A 19,391-nucleotide genomic window follows, 5' to 3' on the forward strand; every position below is an offset into this window, starting at 1 on the left:
GACCTAGCTAAAGTCACACAATTAGAAGTTGTAGAGCCTGGACTTGAAGTTAAGCCTGCCCACCTCAGCCAATTAAAAAAATTGATACATAACAATTGTACATATTTATATGATTTTTTGATACACATATATAATATGTAATGATCAACTCAGACCAATGCCAAATTTAATCCTTTTCCTTTTTGACACCTTACTGGCCCTCTTAAGGTGTCAGGGTTTCACTTGTACTTAGCAATGATAAGTTTTGCTAAGATGATGCAACCTCTCTATATGTTCTGTCTTGTCTTTTAGGAGATGATCTCTTTGAAGATGATGGAATTTTCAATATTTCAATATTTAATGAAACTTGTTTGAAATTGAACAGGCATTCAATGAAAGTTGGATCAGAACAAATGTACCAAGTAAGAAGATCTTTTACACTATCTGTCCGAGAATTGTGTCTTAAAAGTTTGGGTGATCTCCAAGTGAGGATCCAAATTATTTAAAAACTACCAATGGAATGAACTTCTAGACAGTTTGCGATTATTATTTTTAAAGATGGATGTAAGATATGAGATGGATGTAAGTGAAGGACAAATTGAAGAAAGATACAATATTTGGTGACTTGCTATTGTTTTCCCTGCCTAGTATTTCACACATATTTTATTTTAGTGCATTTAGTTTAGTAATTACAGTTTATTTTGCCATCAAATTCACATTTGGGTGTGGATTTGTAAGAAACTTATTGCATGACTATTGGCTCTCACTTAACTTGATTTTTTTGAACATCACAAGTAAAATTATAAGTATATTCAGGCAGGAACTGAAATTTATTTTTTAGTGCTTAGCAAATCATCTGGCAGAGAGTAGACTCAGTAAATGTTAAAATAAATAAATTCATTCTTTCAATAACCATTTACCAAAAGAATATCATGTGTTAACACCTGGAAGTTTGAATTCAAACTAACAGAAACATACAAGTAAACAGACAATTACAGTATGGTATAATGAGTGCATTGATAAAATGTAAATGATAACGAATGGGATATTTTGTGTAGATATGTGTGTGTGTGTCTGTGTGTATGTCCAGGTACAGTTTTTTAACAAGAAGCAAAGACTATGCTCCAATCATAGAAAATGAGTATGAATTAGCCAGGTGAAAGAGCTGGGGTAAGAGTAAGGAAGGGCATCATGGGGAAGTAGAGTAGTGTATTAGATAACAGAGTAAGCGAAGGGAAATAGGCAGAGATGAGGCAAAAATCTAAGTGGTGGCCAGATCATGAGAAACCCTGTATGCTATGCTTTTCATTTTGGATTTTATTTTGATGTCTATGTGGAGCCGCTGAAGGGTTTTAAGCAAGCAAGTGAAACATTCAAATTTCCACATTTGAAAGAACCCTGGGGCTAGAAACATATTCAAGTACCCAAATAATTTAATATGTGATAAAAATGATTTTTCAAATCAATAGAGAAAGGAAAAATGGTTTGGGACAGTTGGTTAACTGCTTGGTTAAGAGAATAAATGATTCTAACTTCACACCCTACAGTAAAATGACCAAAGAGTAAAATTGAAAAAAAAGTTGCTATTTTTTATATGTCAGACAAAGATGAATTTATGTAACATGTGAAACACTCTTAATCCATTGGAAAATAGTGAACATTCAAAAGCAGTTTGCAAAAGAGAATATACATGTTGCCCACATGCTTTGCATAAATACATGTTATGTCTCACTACTAAGTGCTCCAAAAGATTAGGGGACTGAGAAGTCTTGGGGGAGCAGTGTGATGATGACACAGTCTAGGGTGTGGCCATGGATACGGTTGACTGAAGCGAAGTGGAGGAAGCTCATAGCATTGAGCTCAAGCAACTCCAAAGCCAAGTTTTGATCTATAAAGACCTTTAAGTTATTCAAGAGAATGCGAGGAGTTGGAGGAGAGATGAATCCTTATGAATCAGGTGTCAAGGTTTTGGATGACTGTGGAAGATTGAGGGGCAAGAGTCAGTGATTGACACCGATGAGAGGGGATGGAAGGTGGTTCAGTCTTGACACGAGCATCAGTGGAAACCCTAAAGACATGGGTGTCTCCTCCATCTAAAGGGAACTGATTGATCAAGCGCTGATTATATGAATTCTGGGAACTTCATGAAAATTTTTTCCCTGTAACTCCCTATACCTGCTGCTTGAGTTGGCAATGGGTAGAGTATGGTCAGGTTAACAGTATGTGTGATGATGTAAGCTCTTTTACCAGAGTTCTAATAGGAAGGATCACGTGAAGTGCCATTGAACGGTTGCTTAAATGCATCATCTGGAGTAGTTCTCATCAAGTTTAAGTACTCTGTTCTCTGAGGTTTGTCTATGGATTCCGTACAATGAAAAGAAATTAAAATAATTTTGCCCAGCAGCTCCAGTGTAATCTCTTTCACTTGGGTGGGCATGCAGGGATTACATTAGAATAGACTGACATTTTATTCAACTGAGATGTAGTTATGCATTTTAAGCTTAGTCCTATACCTGGTTGAGAGTGAAGTTGAATAGGTAGCTTTGTAAAATCCTTCTCCAATTTAGATTGCTATTGTATTAAAAATAATTCTAAGTGAGTGTAGATAAAGAGAAGGAACGTTCTTGCTTTATCTCCATTTTGCTTATAGTCTAGACATCTGCAAGCCAACAGAAAACTTAATGCAAACTTTCTTTTAATCTCATGACAGTTTAAAGTTCTGGGTCAAAGGTGGTATCTGGATAACTTTTATCATGTAATATCATTTAACTTCACAACGAGGGAACAAACTCCGGTAGTGTGTTTGGATCTGTATCCGACGACTGATTATACAGTGAATGTCACTCAACTGGGATCTCCTGGGCAGCACTCCGTAGAAGTAACCATAACAACTGCACCAGCAGGTAAGTGTACAGGTCTTTCTGTTTTGTACCTCAGGATGAGTTAAATATGTGAATTGAACTGTAAAATGTGGGGGAGTACAAAGAATGCTAGTCTGGAAGTCTGGAGACTTGGATTCTTATTTTACCTAACTACCAGCTTTGGCTGGGGTTCAGGATGCCTGAATCTTACTGCTTATTTCCTTCCCCACAGGGTTCTGCTCGTAGAGGGTACAGATCTAGAGTGGTCTGCTTTATTCAGAACTTCCTGGTAATGCTAGAGTGAGAATTCTGTAAGGTGTTTTATTTCTCACCCCAAATTTATGATGACTGAGCCCCAGGGGTATTCATTGTGGACAACTAGAATCAACTTCTGGGAGGTTCACCCCACTGTGTCAGGCATTGGCAGGACAAAGAGGCCTAATGATTGGGCCACATATAAAGCACATTACCTCGACGTAGAGAACAGTGGCCTAGTGAGGGCAAGCTCCTTAGAAACTCTTCCCTTGTGGCTTTTGAGGAAGCCTGGTAGAAGCCAACTCTGTTAACTCCACAGCTCCCCCTGGTGGGAAGGAATGCAGCGTCTCTACAATTTCTTTTGTTCCTTAATCCTTTGGGTTCAGCAGACAAATTTATGGGCAACCAGAAGGGTCTGTGCCTTTGAAGGAAAATAGCCGAATAGTGTAGTCCTGCTCCTACCTCCCTGAGGCCTCTCTCTGATAGTGACTGCTGCTCTTTGTGGGTCAGGGGTGGGTAGTTTGGCCTTTGCACTTAGAAGATCTGAAATGCATCAGACACTAATGAGGACCATAAAGCACGTGAGGCCGAAATTGCGCTTTTTATTCTGTTTTCCAGCTCAGGTTGTGCCTGGCCTCTTTGTCCTGGCTGTATCAGACAGGTTGCACAATGAGCACCTCATGACATCATAACCCAACACCCAAATACATTTCCAGCTGAATAATAATGCTCACAATTTGAATATGAATTCTCTCTGCTCATCATCATCATCATCATCATCATCATCATCATCATCATCAAAGTTATTATTATTGTTGTGGCTAGCTGGCAATCCCCTCCAATTGTTAGATTTTCAGAGAAACTAAAGCCTAAAAATAAAATTTACCTCCCTTTGTAAATTCAACTATAAAGGCATTAAAGTCACAAATTCTTTCCTCCTCAATGTCTTCTCTGCTGAGTATCAGACAGAGTGATCTTACTGAAATGGAGTGTGTTTCAGCCATTGCATCCTAGAAATCTCATTTTATAATAAATGTTACTCCTTCTGTGAACAGGGGAAGTGACAAGTGCCCAGGCTGTGAGTCAGATATGTCCTTGGCATGTTCTAGGAACATCAAGGAAGCCAGTACGGCTGGAGCAGAGTGAGTGAGGGACAGTGGTAGGAGATGAGGTCGAAACTCTAGCTTGAGTAGAATGAGGGGACCATGGTGTCAAGTTCAGAAAGACGTCTGTTTTTACCTTCTCCTTTGCTGTGTGGACCCTAAATCACTAGTAGTAACTATGATCTACTATGTCATATGTCAACTTTTATAGGTTACCAAGCGGTCTGCAGTCCACCACCTGTCACTTTAAACTTAGTTTGGGAAATCTCTTCTCATGAGATTAGTTGGATTTGTTTTGACACTGTGCTTCCCGTATGTTTGAGGGGGATCCCCTCTTCCCGAAAATTTTAGAAATTTGCAAGGTGGCCCCAGGTCTTTCTTGAGGCTCATTCCACATATTTAGAACCTTCTTATTTTCATTTCTCCAGTGAGCCTTATTTCTACCCACCCTCTGCCATTGCTGAAGATCTTTTTCTGTTTAGTGGAAGAGGCTCCTTTCTTTTTGGGCAGGGTACCCCACATTTATGGTAGGAAGCTCTTCAAGTGAAATGCATTGTCTTGCGTGCCTCTGTCACATTCCCAATTTCCTGCTCTTTTCTCCAAATTTCTCTATCCCCAGAAAGATCCCGAGAATTGTGTTAGTTCTGAGCTCCATATGCTCCCATTACTGAGTGTCTGCCTCTGAGTCCTGCTTCCGGCAAGGAGATTTCACTTTTGTTTTCCATAGAGGATTACCCTCAGCTGATCCTTGAGCTGCTGTGGAGTTTCTGGAACCTGTGTTTTCACTGGTCTAATGAGGTCCAGGAAATCCCCTGGGTTAGTTGCTTTTTACCCATGCCCCACTTTTCCTTAGAATCGAATTTTTAAGACATACACTGCCTGTGCTTTTTTGATAGAAACGGAAACATTTCTTCCTGCCACCATTTCCTTTTCTGCGTTGGAGAGATAAGCCTCTGGAGTTCCAGTTGCCTCTGATTATTCCTGCGTCCAGCAGGTCCAGCTGGGCTTTAAGCCTCTGTCCTTCCATCTAAGTTATTTCTGTTTGTTCTCCTAACATATTACTTTGGAATCTGCCTGTGAGGTCTCCATAGAGAGAGATAATGATGTCAGAGAGTTCTGGATCTGCCACAGACATTTAGTATTCAAATAAATTCTGCCCACTCTTGCTTTCATTGGAAGGTATTTATTTCTGTTTTGTTCAGCCTTTAACCCAGCCCTGGGCTTGACCAATTGTTATCCTCACTGTTATCCGTGATCAGTTGTTACTCCCTTCTGCTTTTCTGTTCCTTCTTTTCAAGTTTTTTTTTTTTTTTCGGCCGCTGGCCAGTATGGGGATTCGACCCCCCTTCTTTTCAAGTCTTAACTCCCTACATTTCCCAGCCAGGCATCCTCATGGCCCGTACAATAACTGTAGTCCCTTCTACAAAAACAATGCCACCTTGAAACTTAGCAATGCTTGAAGAATTCTACACTGATCTTTCTAGTCTTTTTCTTTCTAAATATGTTCACATTTTCTGTAACTACATAATATCACAGTTCCAGTTATCCAGGAGGAATTCCCCATTAATACTTGTTCTGGCTCCCCTATTTAAAACTTTAAGATGATCTGCACAATAAAATAATACCTGACTCTTGGGCACCCTTTGTGGGGGGAGGTCATTTTGGTCTATTCTCCAAAATAGCCCCTTTATTCTTCTCTTTGATGATTCTGAACCACTTTTCCTGATCTAGTAAATATTCTTGTCTTTTCTAGTCTCTTTAGAGCAGTTAAGTTGGGATATGTCTCTTTTTCCATGTCATACTTTTCTAGCGGCCCAATATGATTTCAAATTTTTTTCTCCTTCTTAGTGTAATTTCCTTCACTTTATTTCATTCTCTCCTAATATTGTCCTATCTGTAAGATCAAAACCTGTTTTGTAAACTGATTTCATTCCTTTTTCAGAGACTGAGTACATCTCATTTCTAGAGAGTTCTAGGCTTATACTTTTTATTATTCCTTAGCATTTGAGTTTGTAATAATTCCACTGGAATTATTTTTTTCTACTGCTATAGAATCCCCAATTTGTGTTTCTGTGAAACAAAGAATCCAAAGCAATGAAAAAGCCTATGGGGCTGGTATAGATTCTGGGACTATGGAGAAATCATGGATCCAGTCTTCACAGTTCTCTCCTTAGCCGCAAATGAAGTTCCAAACAAGATAAAGAGGAGTAGAATTTTGGACAGCTCATCTAGTACTGTCCAGCTCTTCAAAATGCTCTCTAAAACCTCTGAAAAATCTCCCACTAATACTTTCTTTGTGCGTCTCAAGCTTCAGCAAACTTAAGTGTCACCTGGGGTGCTTATTAAAACATAGGTTTCTGGGCTCCATCCCAGAGAGCTGATTCAGTAGGTCTGGGGTGGGGACCCCAAATTTTCATTTCTAGCAAGCTCCCAGGGCTTGCTGATACTGCAAGTTCACATTTTGAGTAGCACTGCTCTAACCACAAAGATCTTAATTACTTCTGGGCAATTTAAAGACCCTTGAAGGCAGAGACATGATAAAAAAGAAAGGCCAAAAAAAAAAAAAAGGTCGTAGCTAAAATAAAAGAATTCTATCTGCTCATGCTTAAGAAGCCTGTGTGTTAAAGCCTTGCCTGATTTGTGAAGTTTTCCTGATAATTACATACCTGCCTCATCTGTTCCTGCATTCCAGCTGGGAGACCTAGCGTCCCCATCGTCCCCCATGGTGCTTTGTGCACCTGTGGCAGTTAAGTTAGTTGAGTCTTTATACTCAAGGTGCCAATCAGTACATCCACATTTGCTGGGAGAGACTGAATCTTATACCTCCTTTCCACCTGAGATTACACAGGACAGACAGACAAATGTAAAGTATTGGCTTTATTGATCTGGGCAAGTTCTCAGGAACTCTCCCTAACGCAGAGTTTCAAATAATAGCAATAGTGGAAGACGAGTTTTAGATATGTGGTTAGGTTGGTTTTCGTACTCCCTTTTTCCCTGGAAATACAGGCAATAGGGTCTGCAAGGGAGCCTTGCCTGACACATCCACCCAGTCTCAGGCGGAAAAGCAGAGAGGCAGTGGGCAGACACTGGTTACTTACCTCTTGGAGAATGGAGATTTGTGAAGTACCTGAGCACAGGCAGGTCTCAGACAAAAGAGTGTGTGTCTTGTGTGTGCAATGACCTGTTATCTGTGAACTCTACCCACCAGGAAATGTGACCCAAGGACTGGTAGTCCCCTACCAATCTGATTGCATATTTATTGTTCCGTCCTTGAGAATTAGTGAGTAGGGAGGAGAGAGAAGCCAGAATTGTCCTTTCCTTTAAGGAAATGGGACGACAGGTTTGAGCAAGGCAATTGACCTCTGTAATATTAGAAAGGTGAACAGAAAAGGTCCATTGTAGTTCCAGGAGTCTAAGGTAGGAAAGCAATTCAAATTACTTTCAGGTTCCTTCAGATTCATTTATTTCAACATCCAAATTTCGTGGTTGGTTTTTTTTACCATCATTATTTCAATGTCTATGAGATTTTGTGTTCTTATTGATATGTGTAATTTATTCATGTGCTAAGAGCACTAATCCTTTGATTATTATTTATGTGAAGCATTTCTTGTGTTTTATGGTTTCTTTTAATTTTGTTTATAATTTTTTTGATCTATAAAAATTTTAGATTTCTATGCAGTCAAATCTATTGATCTTTTCCTTGTGATTTATTATAAATTTTTTTTAAACAAAAGAGCATTTATATCCCATCTTATTTCTAGGAAAGTTAGTGAAGCAGTTTTTCAGAAATATACTTTGTTTTAACCCCAAGATCAGATAGGAATTTCTGATTCCCATGGGGTCTTATAAATAGGACGATGTATGAGAAGCATTTTACAAGGATTTTATAGGAATTTTTTTAATATTGCCCCTCAACATGGCTCATTATATTATAGAAGAGCACAATTCAGTGTGGCGTGGACAAGGAACGATCCATTAGAAATGTCTGCTCTGCTGATCTGGCTAGATTCAGGAGTAGGATTAGGTTATTTAGATTATTTGGAGGTGTGACTGGAGTCCTTTTCTCTCAAGCAATGTTTCCTAAATATTGTTTCTCTCAGCTGAGGTTTGATGAATGTTTGGTGTCACTGAGCTTGAGACTGTTCTCTCTCATAAGTACCCAGGGAACAGTTGTTCTGTGTTGCCAGTTGGATGACAAGGACTTGTGCCTGAATAGAAGGCTGCCCACCTCTGGGAAGGTTGAACCTAGGGGGCTCAAGGGAATTGTTTGAATCTGCTCTGCCAGTGAATTAGTGATTGAACCCCCAAATCCCTCTCCATATGATATAGTCACATGCTTTTAGCCCACAAAATCTCACAGTAGTGTAACCACATACCAAATTTGTCTAAAGAAAATTTCAATAAAATAACAGTAAAACTCCCAGCTTTGAACGATGTTATATCTTGTTGTTCCCTCTAAGATAAACAAACTGCTAGCAAAATGCACATCAAGGATCACCACTATTTATAGAGCAGTTATAAAAATAGTAACTTCGCTTTCAGGATAGTTGATTTGTAGCCATTCTTTCTGACAATACCTAGCTTGCAAAGCCAACTGTGTATTTAAGCTACTTCTAATTAGAGATTTTAAAGCCTTATTGTTTATGTATAAAAGGATGCTTGTTTTTCTGTTCTCTAGCAGAGGATTGCATGCATTTAAGTATTTCTAAAATAGCATTGGTGTCCCGCGCTACCGTCTCGCCAGCAAGAACGACGCGGCACACAAAGGATCCTTCTGCAGATCAGCTTTAATGCATCTTGAGAGGGAGAGCATAAGCTTGCCAAAAATGGAGACCCCGAGCGAGGGAACCCGCGCCCTTTATATAGAGACTGCTCCTCGCCTAGGACGTGCTCCTACCTTATTGGTGGCTGCCTAATCGGCCCAGGCGTGTTACCGAGCAGCCCTGCCCTCCACCGGAAATCAGCGCCATCTTGTAATGGCGATTTCGGGCAGCTCCTCACATCTCCCTCTTTTTTATCATTTAAAGCGGCTGGTACAAGCTCGGCGGTCGCGGACAAATTAGCCAGCGTTCCTGTCCTAGGTCGTCCCTCCACAGACTTTGACCTTACCCGTCATAGGTTGACCCTATCGCCACCGGGCACCATGTCTTAGGTTGGTTCAAGTCTGGGGGAAGTTGCCCGTCTCTGGACACACTGGAGCCTGTTGTTACACATAGACCTGTTTGAGCAAGGGCGAACTCCTCTGAACAAGCTTCAGGGAGGCCAGCCAACAGGAAGGGGGAAGGGGAGTCAGAGCAGGCTAATCCTTAAGCATGGACAGCCAAACGTCAGGGTTGGCCCCCTGTTCCAGGGCTAGAAATGCCTGGGCGATGACTACCCTGTCTCTCTGGGTCTGGGCTTTTAATCTGCAGACCAACCATAGTAGGAGCACAGTTCCCCCACATAAGAACATGCCAACCCCAATCACTCCTGCCCACTCCTTGAAGTGGGACATGGCCGTTTTAATCCATGAGGACAGTCCGGCTGCGAAGGAGACATCCACTCTTGTTGAATTCACGGACACAATGGCCATGCGCAGCTGGTTTATCAGGTTGTCAAATTCTCTCGTCCAACCTGTTGAAAGATGCTGGGATAATTGTTTAGACAAATTTGCAGCTTTGGTATACTTTTTATATTGGATACTGGTGACACATAACCCTGAATATTTCCATTGACACCCCAATTGAGCAATTTGCCATAAAACGTCTATTTGTTCCTGCACAAGATCCACCCGCTGGTTAACCACCATTAATCCTCCCTTCAGCTGAGCGTTTAGCGCAGTCTGTGTTTCTAGGGCCTGTGTTACCGCGGAGGACAAATTATTCAACGTGGTGGCAGTCTGTACCGTGGTAGTCAAGGAGACGGCAGCAGCTGTGGCTGCACCCGCCGCCAGGGATACGGCGGCGACTATTGCCGCAGTGAGACCAAAATCCCTCCTCTGCCTGAACAAGACCATAGTATTGGGAGCTTCTACTGGGACAGGAATCCATCTAGGCATTCGAGCAACTATGGCCAAATTGAACAGCGTAGCATTCCAGCACTGTGCATAAAAGCAAGTATAGTTATCACAAGCAATCTGACTCCTCATCACTAATATTAGTTAAAATAAACATGAAAGGAGGATAAAGGCAAACTGGTGTTGGCGGGACAGAGTAATTTGTTCCAAGCTGTTTTATGGACACAGTGGATTCAAAGGACTCAGTCACATTCCACTCAAAAGAGGCATTTCCCCAACCACCGCCTTTTGAAAAGGCAAACGGTGAAAGGTCCGTGCAGCTGCCATTTACCCCACACAACAGCCAAACATCAAATGGGTTGGAACGGATCGCCATCGTGGGGTTTTGATATGTCCAATTTAGGCCTGAAGAGGTAGCATTATACTGGGTACCCATATAAGGCGAAAAGGTAAAGTAATTTTTTAGTGCCCACCCCGCCTTTTTAGACTGGCAGCCCGTCCAGGGCGGGGTATCTCCCTCCCTTCTGGGGCTCAGGCAATACGGGGCCCATTTTGCCTGAGAGGGAATACTGGTATTGTTCTTTGGATCAAAAGCAGGCCACACTCCAGACAGCCAAGAAGCATTGGCCGAACCTGGATGTTCTGGCCTATCAAACCACGCCGCGGTTTGATTATAAAGCTTTATGCATGGAATCTCAGACCAGGACCGATTAGAAACCATCCAAAAACATAGACTGCCTGTTAAAGAAAAATTTCGACTTTTTCCAATACCCGCTATCTCCGTGTCTTCAGGTAGATAAGGTAGATCCAAAGTCTTATTAGAACTGAAAAACCGAGGAAACAACCTAGTATCATGATGAACTGGCATCGGGAGGGGGAAGGTCGACAGTATCCCCCAGCGCGGCTCGCCCAAGGCCGTTGGGGTCTTGATCATCACCATCAGAATAGGGAGGAACAGCCAGATCTTCCAGCTCAGATGGGGTCTTGGCGCCATCCTTCCGTTCTGGGACCGTCCTGGTAAGCCTCTCAGGGACCCAGAAAGGGTTATCTTCATTCTGTGGGAAAACACACACAGCTCCCCTGGATCTTATAAGAATAGGATCCGGTCCTTTCCATTCGTTAGACAACACATCTTTCCATTTTACCATTTCTTTTGGCCTGTCTGGCTCTGAGCAATGACGCTCGGCCGCTGTTTGTCCATGCTCATCTAAATTCAGGTAATTTAAAGTAAATAATGCCAGGGAAATCACTGTCCTTGGTACTGGAGGAAGTTCCTTCATAATTCCCCCTTTTTGTTTTTGTAAGTATGATTTTAATGTGCGATGGGCACGTTCTACGATACCTTGTCCTTGGGGGTTATAGGGTAGGCCAGTCAAATGGGTTACTTCCATATAATGGCAGAACTGTCTGAATTTTTGGGAAGTGTAGGCAGGTCCATTATCTGTTTTAAGGACCCTGGGCTTACCCCAGGCACTCCAGGCCTCGAGACAATGTTGGATTACATGGGAAGCCTTCTCTCCCGATAGGGGAGAAGCATGTAAAATACCAGAACAAGTGTCAATGGACACATGTAAATACTGGAGTTTTCCAAAAGAGGCAACATGGGTAACATCCATTTGCCAAACCTGCAGCGGTCTTACGCCTCTTGGGTTGACCCCCACATGAGATATAGGCAAAAATTGGCAACAGTTTTGACATTGGGTCACTATTTCTCTAGCTTCTTTTCTAGTTAAGGAAAACTGACGGCGCAAGGTTTTGGCCGTTACATGAAACCGTTCATGGAAGCTTTTAGCAGCTTCCAGATTGGAAGACATGGCAACAGCAATCAGCTTTGTAGCTTTGTCGGCCAGGTCATTTCCTAGTGCCATAGGGCCAGGGAGACCTGAATGTGCCCGTATATGAGTTATATAAAATGGGTGTCGCCGAGCTAACAAGCAATTTTGAATTTGTTGAAAGACGCAAGCCACCCTACTGGATGGCTTGATGATACCAGCAAGCTCAAGATGATTAACTGCATTTACTACATAATTAGAATCAGAGACAACATTTACAGGGCCAGAAAAGGTCTGTAAAACCTCTAGGACTACCAAACATTCAACAACCTGGGGGGAGGTTTCAATATACCTTTTGGAGACAACCTGACCGTCAATCACATAGGCTCCAATCCCCGTCTTGGAGCCATCAGTATAGACTACCAAGCCATCTATTAAGGGCACAGAGGATGTTACCCGGGGAAAAACCACCGCTTGGGACAAGGCAAAATGCAAAAGAGGGTGTTGGGGATAATGATTGTCTATCTGCCCTGGAAAAGAGGCGACCAATATGGCCCATTCATTGGAGGCAGCCGTCAGGGCTTGAACCTGAGGCAAAGTATAGGGAACTATCATCATTTCTGGATATTTGCCAAAGTGAGTGAGAGAGGCCTTAAGTCCACGTAAGGCAAGCCGTGCCAGAGCATCGGGATACCAATCAATGATTTTTGCTGGTGAAGCATTGGGATGGACCCACAAAAGGGGGCCATTTTGCCAAAGCACTGCAGTTGGCAGTCCCTTTGTTTTACAAAGGCACAAGGAAAAGGGCAATGTATTAACAAGACGTGTCAATTGAGCTCCCTGTATGGCCTGTTCTACCAACCGCAAGGCCTGTTCTGCTGGCGGAGTGAGGGACCTGGGAGAAGTCAGATGGCTATCACCCTCAAGAATGTCAAACAGCGGCTTCAGGGCCGCAGAGGGGATTTTTAGAAAGGGTCTGAGCCAGTTGATGTCTCCCAACAATTTTTGAAAATCATTTAGAGTTTGTAAGTGGTCCCTTCTTATCTCCACCTTTTGTGGGACGATCTTATCAGGGAAGATAATAGACCCCAAAAAATGTCCAGTATTTGCAATCTGAACTTTATCAGCAGCAATTTGTAGGCCCCAGTGTAACAAGATGGACTGTAAGCAAGGATATGCCTTTTGTAAAACTGTCAAATCTTTGTGGCATAACAGGACATCATCCATATAATGAATCAGGATTAGGGAAGGAAACTGGCGCCTCAAAGGCCTCAAAGCTTCTTGAACATATAGTTGACACATGGTAGGGCTATTTATCATGCCTTGAGGCAAAACCTTCCATTGGAACCTTTTATCAGGTTCCATATGATTAAGTGAAGGGAGAGTAAATGCAAAGCGGGGCTTATCTAGGGGACATAAGGGGATGGAAAAAAAGCAATCCTTAATATCTATAATAACTAAAGGCCAACCTTTAGGTAAGGCGGAGAGAAGCAGAAGACCCCTTTGTACGGGGCCAAAAGAGTTCATCTGTTTATTAATGGCTCTCAGGTCGTGGAGCAATCTCCATTTTCCCGACCTTTTTTTGATTACAAATATCGGGGTATTCCAGGGAGAGGTGGACGGTTCAAGATGTCCAAGCCTTAGCTGCTCCTGTACTATCTGTGTTGCTGCCCTCAATTTCTCGGAGGACAATGGCCATTGAGGAACCCACACCGGATCCTCCGTTTTCCACGGAATGGGTCGTGCTGCCTCAATGGCGCCTAGGAAAAACCCAGACCCTGTCTACCTGGGTTGCCTTCAGGGAGAATGGGTTCAACCCGGCCCTGTTCCCTGGCTCCTAAACCCCTTCCCTGTTTATGACCCATCTTAGCCATTATCTCCTTAGCTTGAGAGGAGTATTCATTAGACAACTTAACTCCCATCTTTTGTAAAATATCACGCCCCCAGAGGTTAACGGGGAGCGGAAGCACGTAGGGAGTAAAATGTCCCTCTTGTCCCTCTGTCGTTTTCCAGGACAAGGTAGCGGAACTAATAGTACTGGCCTGATAACCGAGGCCTTGTAGAGAATGTGAGGACTTAATGACAGGCCAAGACTTTGGCCACCAATGGGTGGAAATAATACTCTTATCTGCACCAGTATCCATAATGCCTTCAAACAATTTTCCCTCAACCCACAACTTTAGCTTAGGTCTCTCATTTAGGGAGACCATCAGGTAGGCGGAATCCATTCCCGAGGAGCCCATTTTTTCTCGTCCAGGCTCTGAAGGTTTGGCAACCTCTGGAAGGAGCAATAACTGAGCTATCCTGTCTCCTTTGGTGATAGAAAAGACTCCTCCTGGGCATGAGCACAGGACTTGGATCTCGGGGCTATGTTGACAGTCAACTACCCCAGGGTAGACAATAAGACCGTTTAAAGTTAACGATCCTCTGCCAATTATAAGGCCCACGGTTCCAGGCAGTAGGGGTCGAATAGGCTGCACAGGAACCGGCTGGACGCCCATTTGTGGCATTAATAAGAAGTCGGAGGAGGCGTGCAGGTCCAATCCTGTGTGTCTTCCGACAGGCTCTCCTCCCTTTCTCCTCGACTCTGGTTGGCCTTGTCCCCATACTTGTGGGGGCCCTGGGAACGGGGGCCCATCTTCACGTTTTTTTGAACCACTTGGTGTTGTTCTGTGAGCGGCGGAAGGAGTCGCCCTTTGATATCTCTAACGGAACGGCAGAGAGCAGCCTTATGATATCCCTTGGAACAGCGGGAACAGAGGGAGTCTGTACTCTGGGGGCCCTTATCCCTGTCTGGGGCTTGGCAGTCCTTTTTTAAATGTCCCGGTTGACCGCATTTAAAACAAACTCTCTGGTTCCGCCCCTGTCTTGGCTGTCCCTGTCTAGGCAGTCTCTGCGACTGGAGGATGGCAGCTGCCAGCCCTGCATTGGTCAGGGGTCCCCCGAGTTCTCGACAAACTCTGAGCCAATCCTGTATACCTTTACCTTTTCTGGGCGCTATGGCCGCGCGGCATTCCTGGGTCGCCTGCTCAAAAATCAGTTGTTCAACAAGAGGCGCAGCCTGATCAGGGTCCCCAAAGATGCGCCCCGCTGCTTCTGTCATTCGAGCCACAAAATCTGAGAATGGTTCCTGAGGTCCCTGAATGATCTTAGTAAGTTGCCCAGAAGCTTCCCCTTTTTTGGGGAGTGCCTTCCAAGCCTTAATGGCAGTGCTAGAAACTTGAACATAAGCACCCCATGGGAAAGCCGTCTGATCAGCGGCAAATGGGCCCTGGCCTGTTAACATATCAAAGGTCCAATCTCGCTGCTCGGGGGTCAGTGCAGCAGCGTTTGCCCTGGCTTGAGCCTGTGCAGCCTCATGCCATAGTGCCTTCCATTCCATGTATTGACCCATGGTAGGGAGCGCTGCCTTAGCCAACATTTGCCAGTCAGCGGGTGTCATAGCCACACCAGCAAACCTTTCTAGCATTACTAGAGTAAAATTGGCATTTACACCATATTTTCTAACCGCCTCTGCTAGATCCTTAATTTGGGTGTACTCGACGGGGGCATGAACTCTCCCTCCGCCCTCGATCTCAAAAACTGGGAAGGCAGCCTGAACTCTTCTTCTCACTTTATCAGAGAGGAACGAGAAGGGATTAGAGGACTGTACATAAGGGGGAGGCGCCGAGGGCGCAGGCCGTGCGGGGGCCACCGGGGGCGGTCGTTTTTTCCACTCACCGAGTGGTCTCCGCCGCCTGTCGGGATGATATCTCTCTTCCTCATACCTGGCCGCTTCTTCCTCTAAATCGGACTCCTCGCTAGGGCTGAGGGAGTCAGAGTCGGGTTCATCTAGATTTAAGTTCTCCAACTCTTGTTCTACGGCCCTCAACTCTCCCATAGGGTATAAGCCTCTTTTTTCTTTCTCTGCTTTTTGTCTGGGGTTTAAAACCCCTTCCTCCCCGGCGGATTTGCCGGGAGCGTCATTTTGATGTTTTAGAATCTCTCCCTCGTCTGTAGACTTACCGGGAGGGCACTTTCTTTTATAGGAGACGTCTCTCCTCTTGCGGGTACCCATCCTCTCACTCCGTTCAGTTTCTGACATGCTGTCTTGGACTTCCTCTAATGTATTTTGCCCTACTATCACTACCGGTTTACAGCCCTCATCTTCTAAGCAATTTTTAATAAACTTCCAAATGGTCTTGGTGCCCTGACGGAGGTCTCCCTCCGCGTACTTGCGGTCAAGGTCTCTGCCTAGTTTGTTCCAAGAGCTCAAAGTCAAGGAGCCGGAACAAGCAAACCACGGCGCTACACGATCTACCTCTTTTACAAAATTTTTGAGCACACGGCCCCCTACCTTTATATCACGTTGCCTCAGCACGGCCTCTAACGCGGTAACCACAGACTGTGTGGAACCCATAACGCGCTCTGCTTTAGGAGGCGCTGTGAGACACGCCGCTCCCTTATGTGCGAGAGGCTCACACGGGTCTCAGGTGCAGCTGCTTATCTACGTCAGTCTGACCACACCAACGGGCGATTTCAAAACCTTTTAAACCAACCGGATTAACCCCAGACCAAGAACAGGCATACCTCTCCGAACTTACCCTCCTGCAGTTCTGAATCCTCCCTGTCTCCAGGGGGTCTCCGAAGGTGCTGACGATGACACAAGTTTCCCGGGTTTCGGCACCAAATGTCCCGCGCTACCGTCTCGCCAGCAAGAACGACGCGGCACACAAAGGATCCTTCTGCAGATCAGCTTTAATGCATCTTGAGAGGGAGAGCATAAGCTTGCCAAAAATGGAGACCCCGAGCGAGGGAACCCGCGCCCTTTATATAGAGACTGCTCCTCGCCTAGGACGTGCTCCTACCTTATTGGTGGCTGCCTAATCGGCCCAGGCGTGTTACCGAGCAGCCCTGCCCTCCACCGGAAATCAGCGCCATCTTGTAATGGCGATTTCGGGCAGCTCCTCACACATTGGTAAATTAAAAATACAATGAAAAGAAGAGGGAACAGAACCCTCTTACCAGGGAGTAAATCCCTGGTAGTTAACTAGAACTCTTAAGGTGGATTTATGATGGAGGTTTTCTGATAGCATGCATAATTTGAGATCTGTGTTATATAAGTCCATTTTCTATAGCTTAGAATACCTGAAATAATGCAGTTAGTAAAGAAACAGAATTTATTTCTTACAGTTTTGGAGGCTGGGAAGTCCAAGGTTGAGGGGGTGCATGGTGAGGGCCTTCTTGGTGGGGACTCTGTACAGAGTCCCATAGCAACAGGCTATCGCGTAGCAAGGGCTGAGCAAGAGCTTATCCACATGCTTTATTTCTGTCCATGTAAAGTCCCCAGTGTACTCTCTGATAACCCATTAGCCCATTAACCCATTAATCCATGAGTGGATTAATCCATTCATGAGGGCATAGTCCTCATGATCCAATCACCTCCTAAAGGCCCCACATTTCAAGTACCATATTGAGGATTAAGTGCCAACATGAGCTTTAGAGGGGACAAACATTCAAACCATAGTGTATTGGTGACCTTATGAAACTTTCCCCATAACTGATTCTTGTTCACTGAATCAAAATCCAAACAAAGGAAAATGAAACTGTAAATAATTTAACATTGTTTCTGATATTTTTCCAAAAAATGACAAGTATTATAATAGTATTCTGTGATGGAAGAGATATATGTCTGAAATCTCCTGCTTCTCTTATAGACCATTAGCCTGAGAAACTTATACTTGCAGTTAGTTAAGGCAGAAATTGGCATATATTTTATATGGAGTATCCAGTCATCTGTGATATGCCAAGGATGGGCAGAGTAAATGGTTGTTCTTTTTAAAGGTTAGGGTGACATTGTTTATCCAGCTAAGTAGGACCATACCTGTTATCTTTACTCATAAAGATGAATAAGTTATTTAGGATCAGAGCCCTCCAGTAAATGGGTCCTAAATGGCTCTGAAGGCGATAGGTTCATTTCGTTCTTTTTAGGATCTCCATATTCTAATTATGTGTTATAGTTCAAGAGCCTCTAAAACTGTTCTCCCCTAGGCTGAGATCAGAGAAAAGATCACATACTTCTCAGTCCTTTAAAACAATGCAAAGGAAAGCTAGGGCCAGCTGGTTAGCACAGTTGTTTAGAGCATAATATTATAACACCAAGGTCAAGGGTTCTGATCCCTGCCAAAAAAAAAAAAAAAAAGTTGACTATAAGATACTCTTTTAAATTTCATTTTCTGTAACTTTTTAATTTGATATAATTCCAAGTTCTCTCTTTCTTGCTCTCTCTCTCTCTCTTCCTGAAATATATCCCACTTGGTCATTATTTTCTTATGTGGTGTTGGATTCTGTTCACTAATATTTTCTTTAGTATTTTTGCACCAATATCCATAAATGATATTGGTCTATAATTTTCTCTTTTTCCACACTATCTTTTTTTTTTTTTTTTGGCCGGCTTGCCGGCACAGGGATCTGAACCCTTGACCTTGGTGTTGTAACCAGCTGAGCTAACTGGCCAGCCCTTTTTTTTGCACTATCTTTATCAGATTTAGTACTTTCTCTTGCTTCATAAAAATAATTTGGAAGGTTTTCTTTGTTACTTATGTCCTGGGACAATTCATGTAGCATTTGTGATATCTGATCTCAGATGGTTTGGTAGAATTCATTAAATTCTGTGAAACCATCTGGAAATGGGGCTTTTCTTTGGGGTTGTTTCTTGATAACTTTCTCAGTTTTTGTCTGTGGAAGTTGGTCTGTTTAAGTTTTTATGTCTAATGGGGTCAATTTTGGTAAAATGTATTTTCCTAGGAATCACATTTTATCTGTCTTAAAATTTATTTGCATAGTGGTCTGTAATGTAGTTTTGTTTAACTCTTTGAATTTTCTTCTGTTTCAGTGACTATTTCTCACTTTATTTTTATTTTCTTTATTCTAGATCAAGTTAACAAGTGCTCTGTCTATTTTATCAGCATTTTCAAGGTTTTGGTTTATTAATTGGATCTACTATTTGTCTCATTTTCTTTCTTAACATCAGGGATTAGCAAACTAGAGCCTGTGGGCCAAATCTGGCTTGTTGGCTGTTTTTTGTTGTTGTTGTTGTTTGTTTGTTTGTTTGTTTTGTTGTTGACCAGTATGGGGAATTGCCTGTTTTCATGAATAAAGTTTTATTTGAACAAAGGCAGAGTTGAGTAGTTGTGACAGAACTGTCCGACCTGGAAAGCCTAAAATATTTTCTTATCTGGCCCTTTATCGAAAAAATTTCCTGATCCTTGGTTTACATTTATTGATTTCTGCTTTCATAGTTACCATTTCCCTTCTCAGGCCTTCTTTTGCATTACAAGGGTGGTTGCATTATATGTTCATTATGAATTGTGGGTTTTAGCATTAAAAAGTGTCCTTGTCATATGTAGTGCTTCTAGTGAATTCTACTTTGTCCTATATCAGGAGT

The 19,391-nt window shown here is 43.1% G+C and overlaps 1 protein-coding gene across 1 annotated transcript in view; it reads left to right on the forward strand.

Moving 5' to 3' along the window:
* SUSD1 (sushi domain containing 1) overlaps positions 1-19,391 on the forward strand; it is a 107,782-nt gene that overhangs the window by 53,061 nt on the left and 35,330 nt on the right. The window contains exons 10-11 of the mRNA XM_063081671.1: positions 292-401; positions 2,690-2,882. Coding sequence (XP_062937741.1) covers positions 292-401; positions 2,690-2,882 — 303 coding nt within the window. The remainder of the gene's footprint in view (positions 1-291; positions 402-2,689; positions 2,883-19,391) is intronic.

The sequence above is a fragment of the Cynocephalus volans genome, chromosome 17 (assembly GCF_027409185.1).
Source record: "Cynocephalus volans isolate mCynVol1 chromosome 17, mCynVol1.pri, whole genome shotgun sequence".
Taxonomy (NCBI): Eukaryota; Metazoa; Chordata; class Mammalia; order Dermoptera; family Cynocephalidae; genus Cynocephalus; species Cynocephalus volans.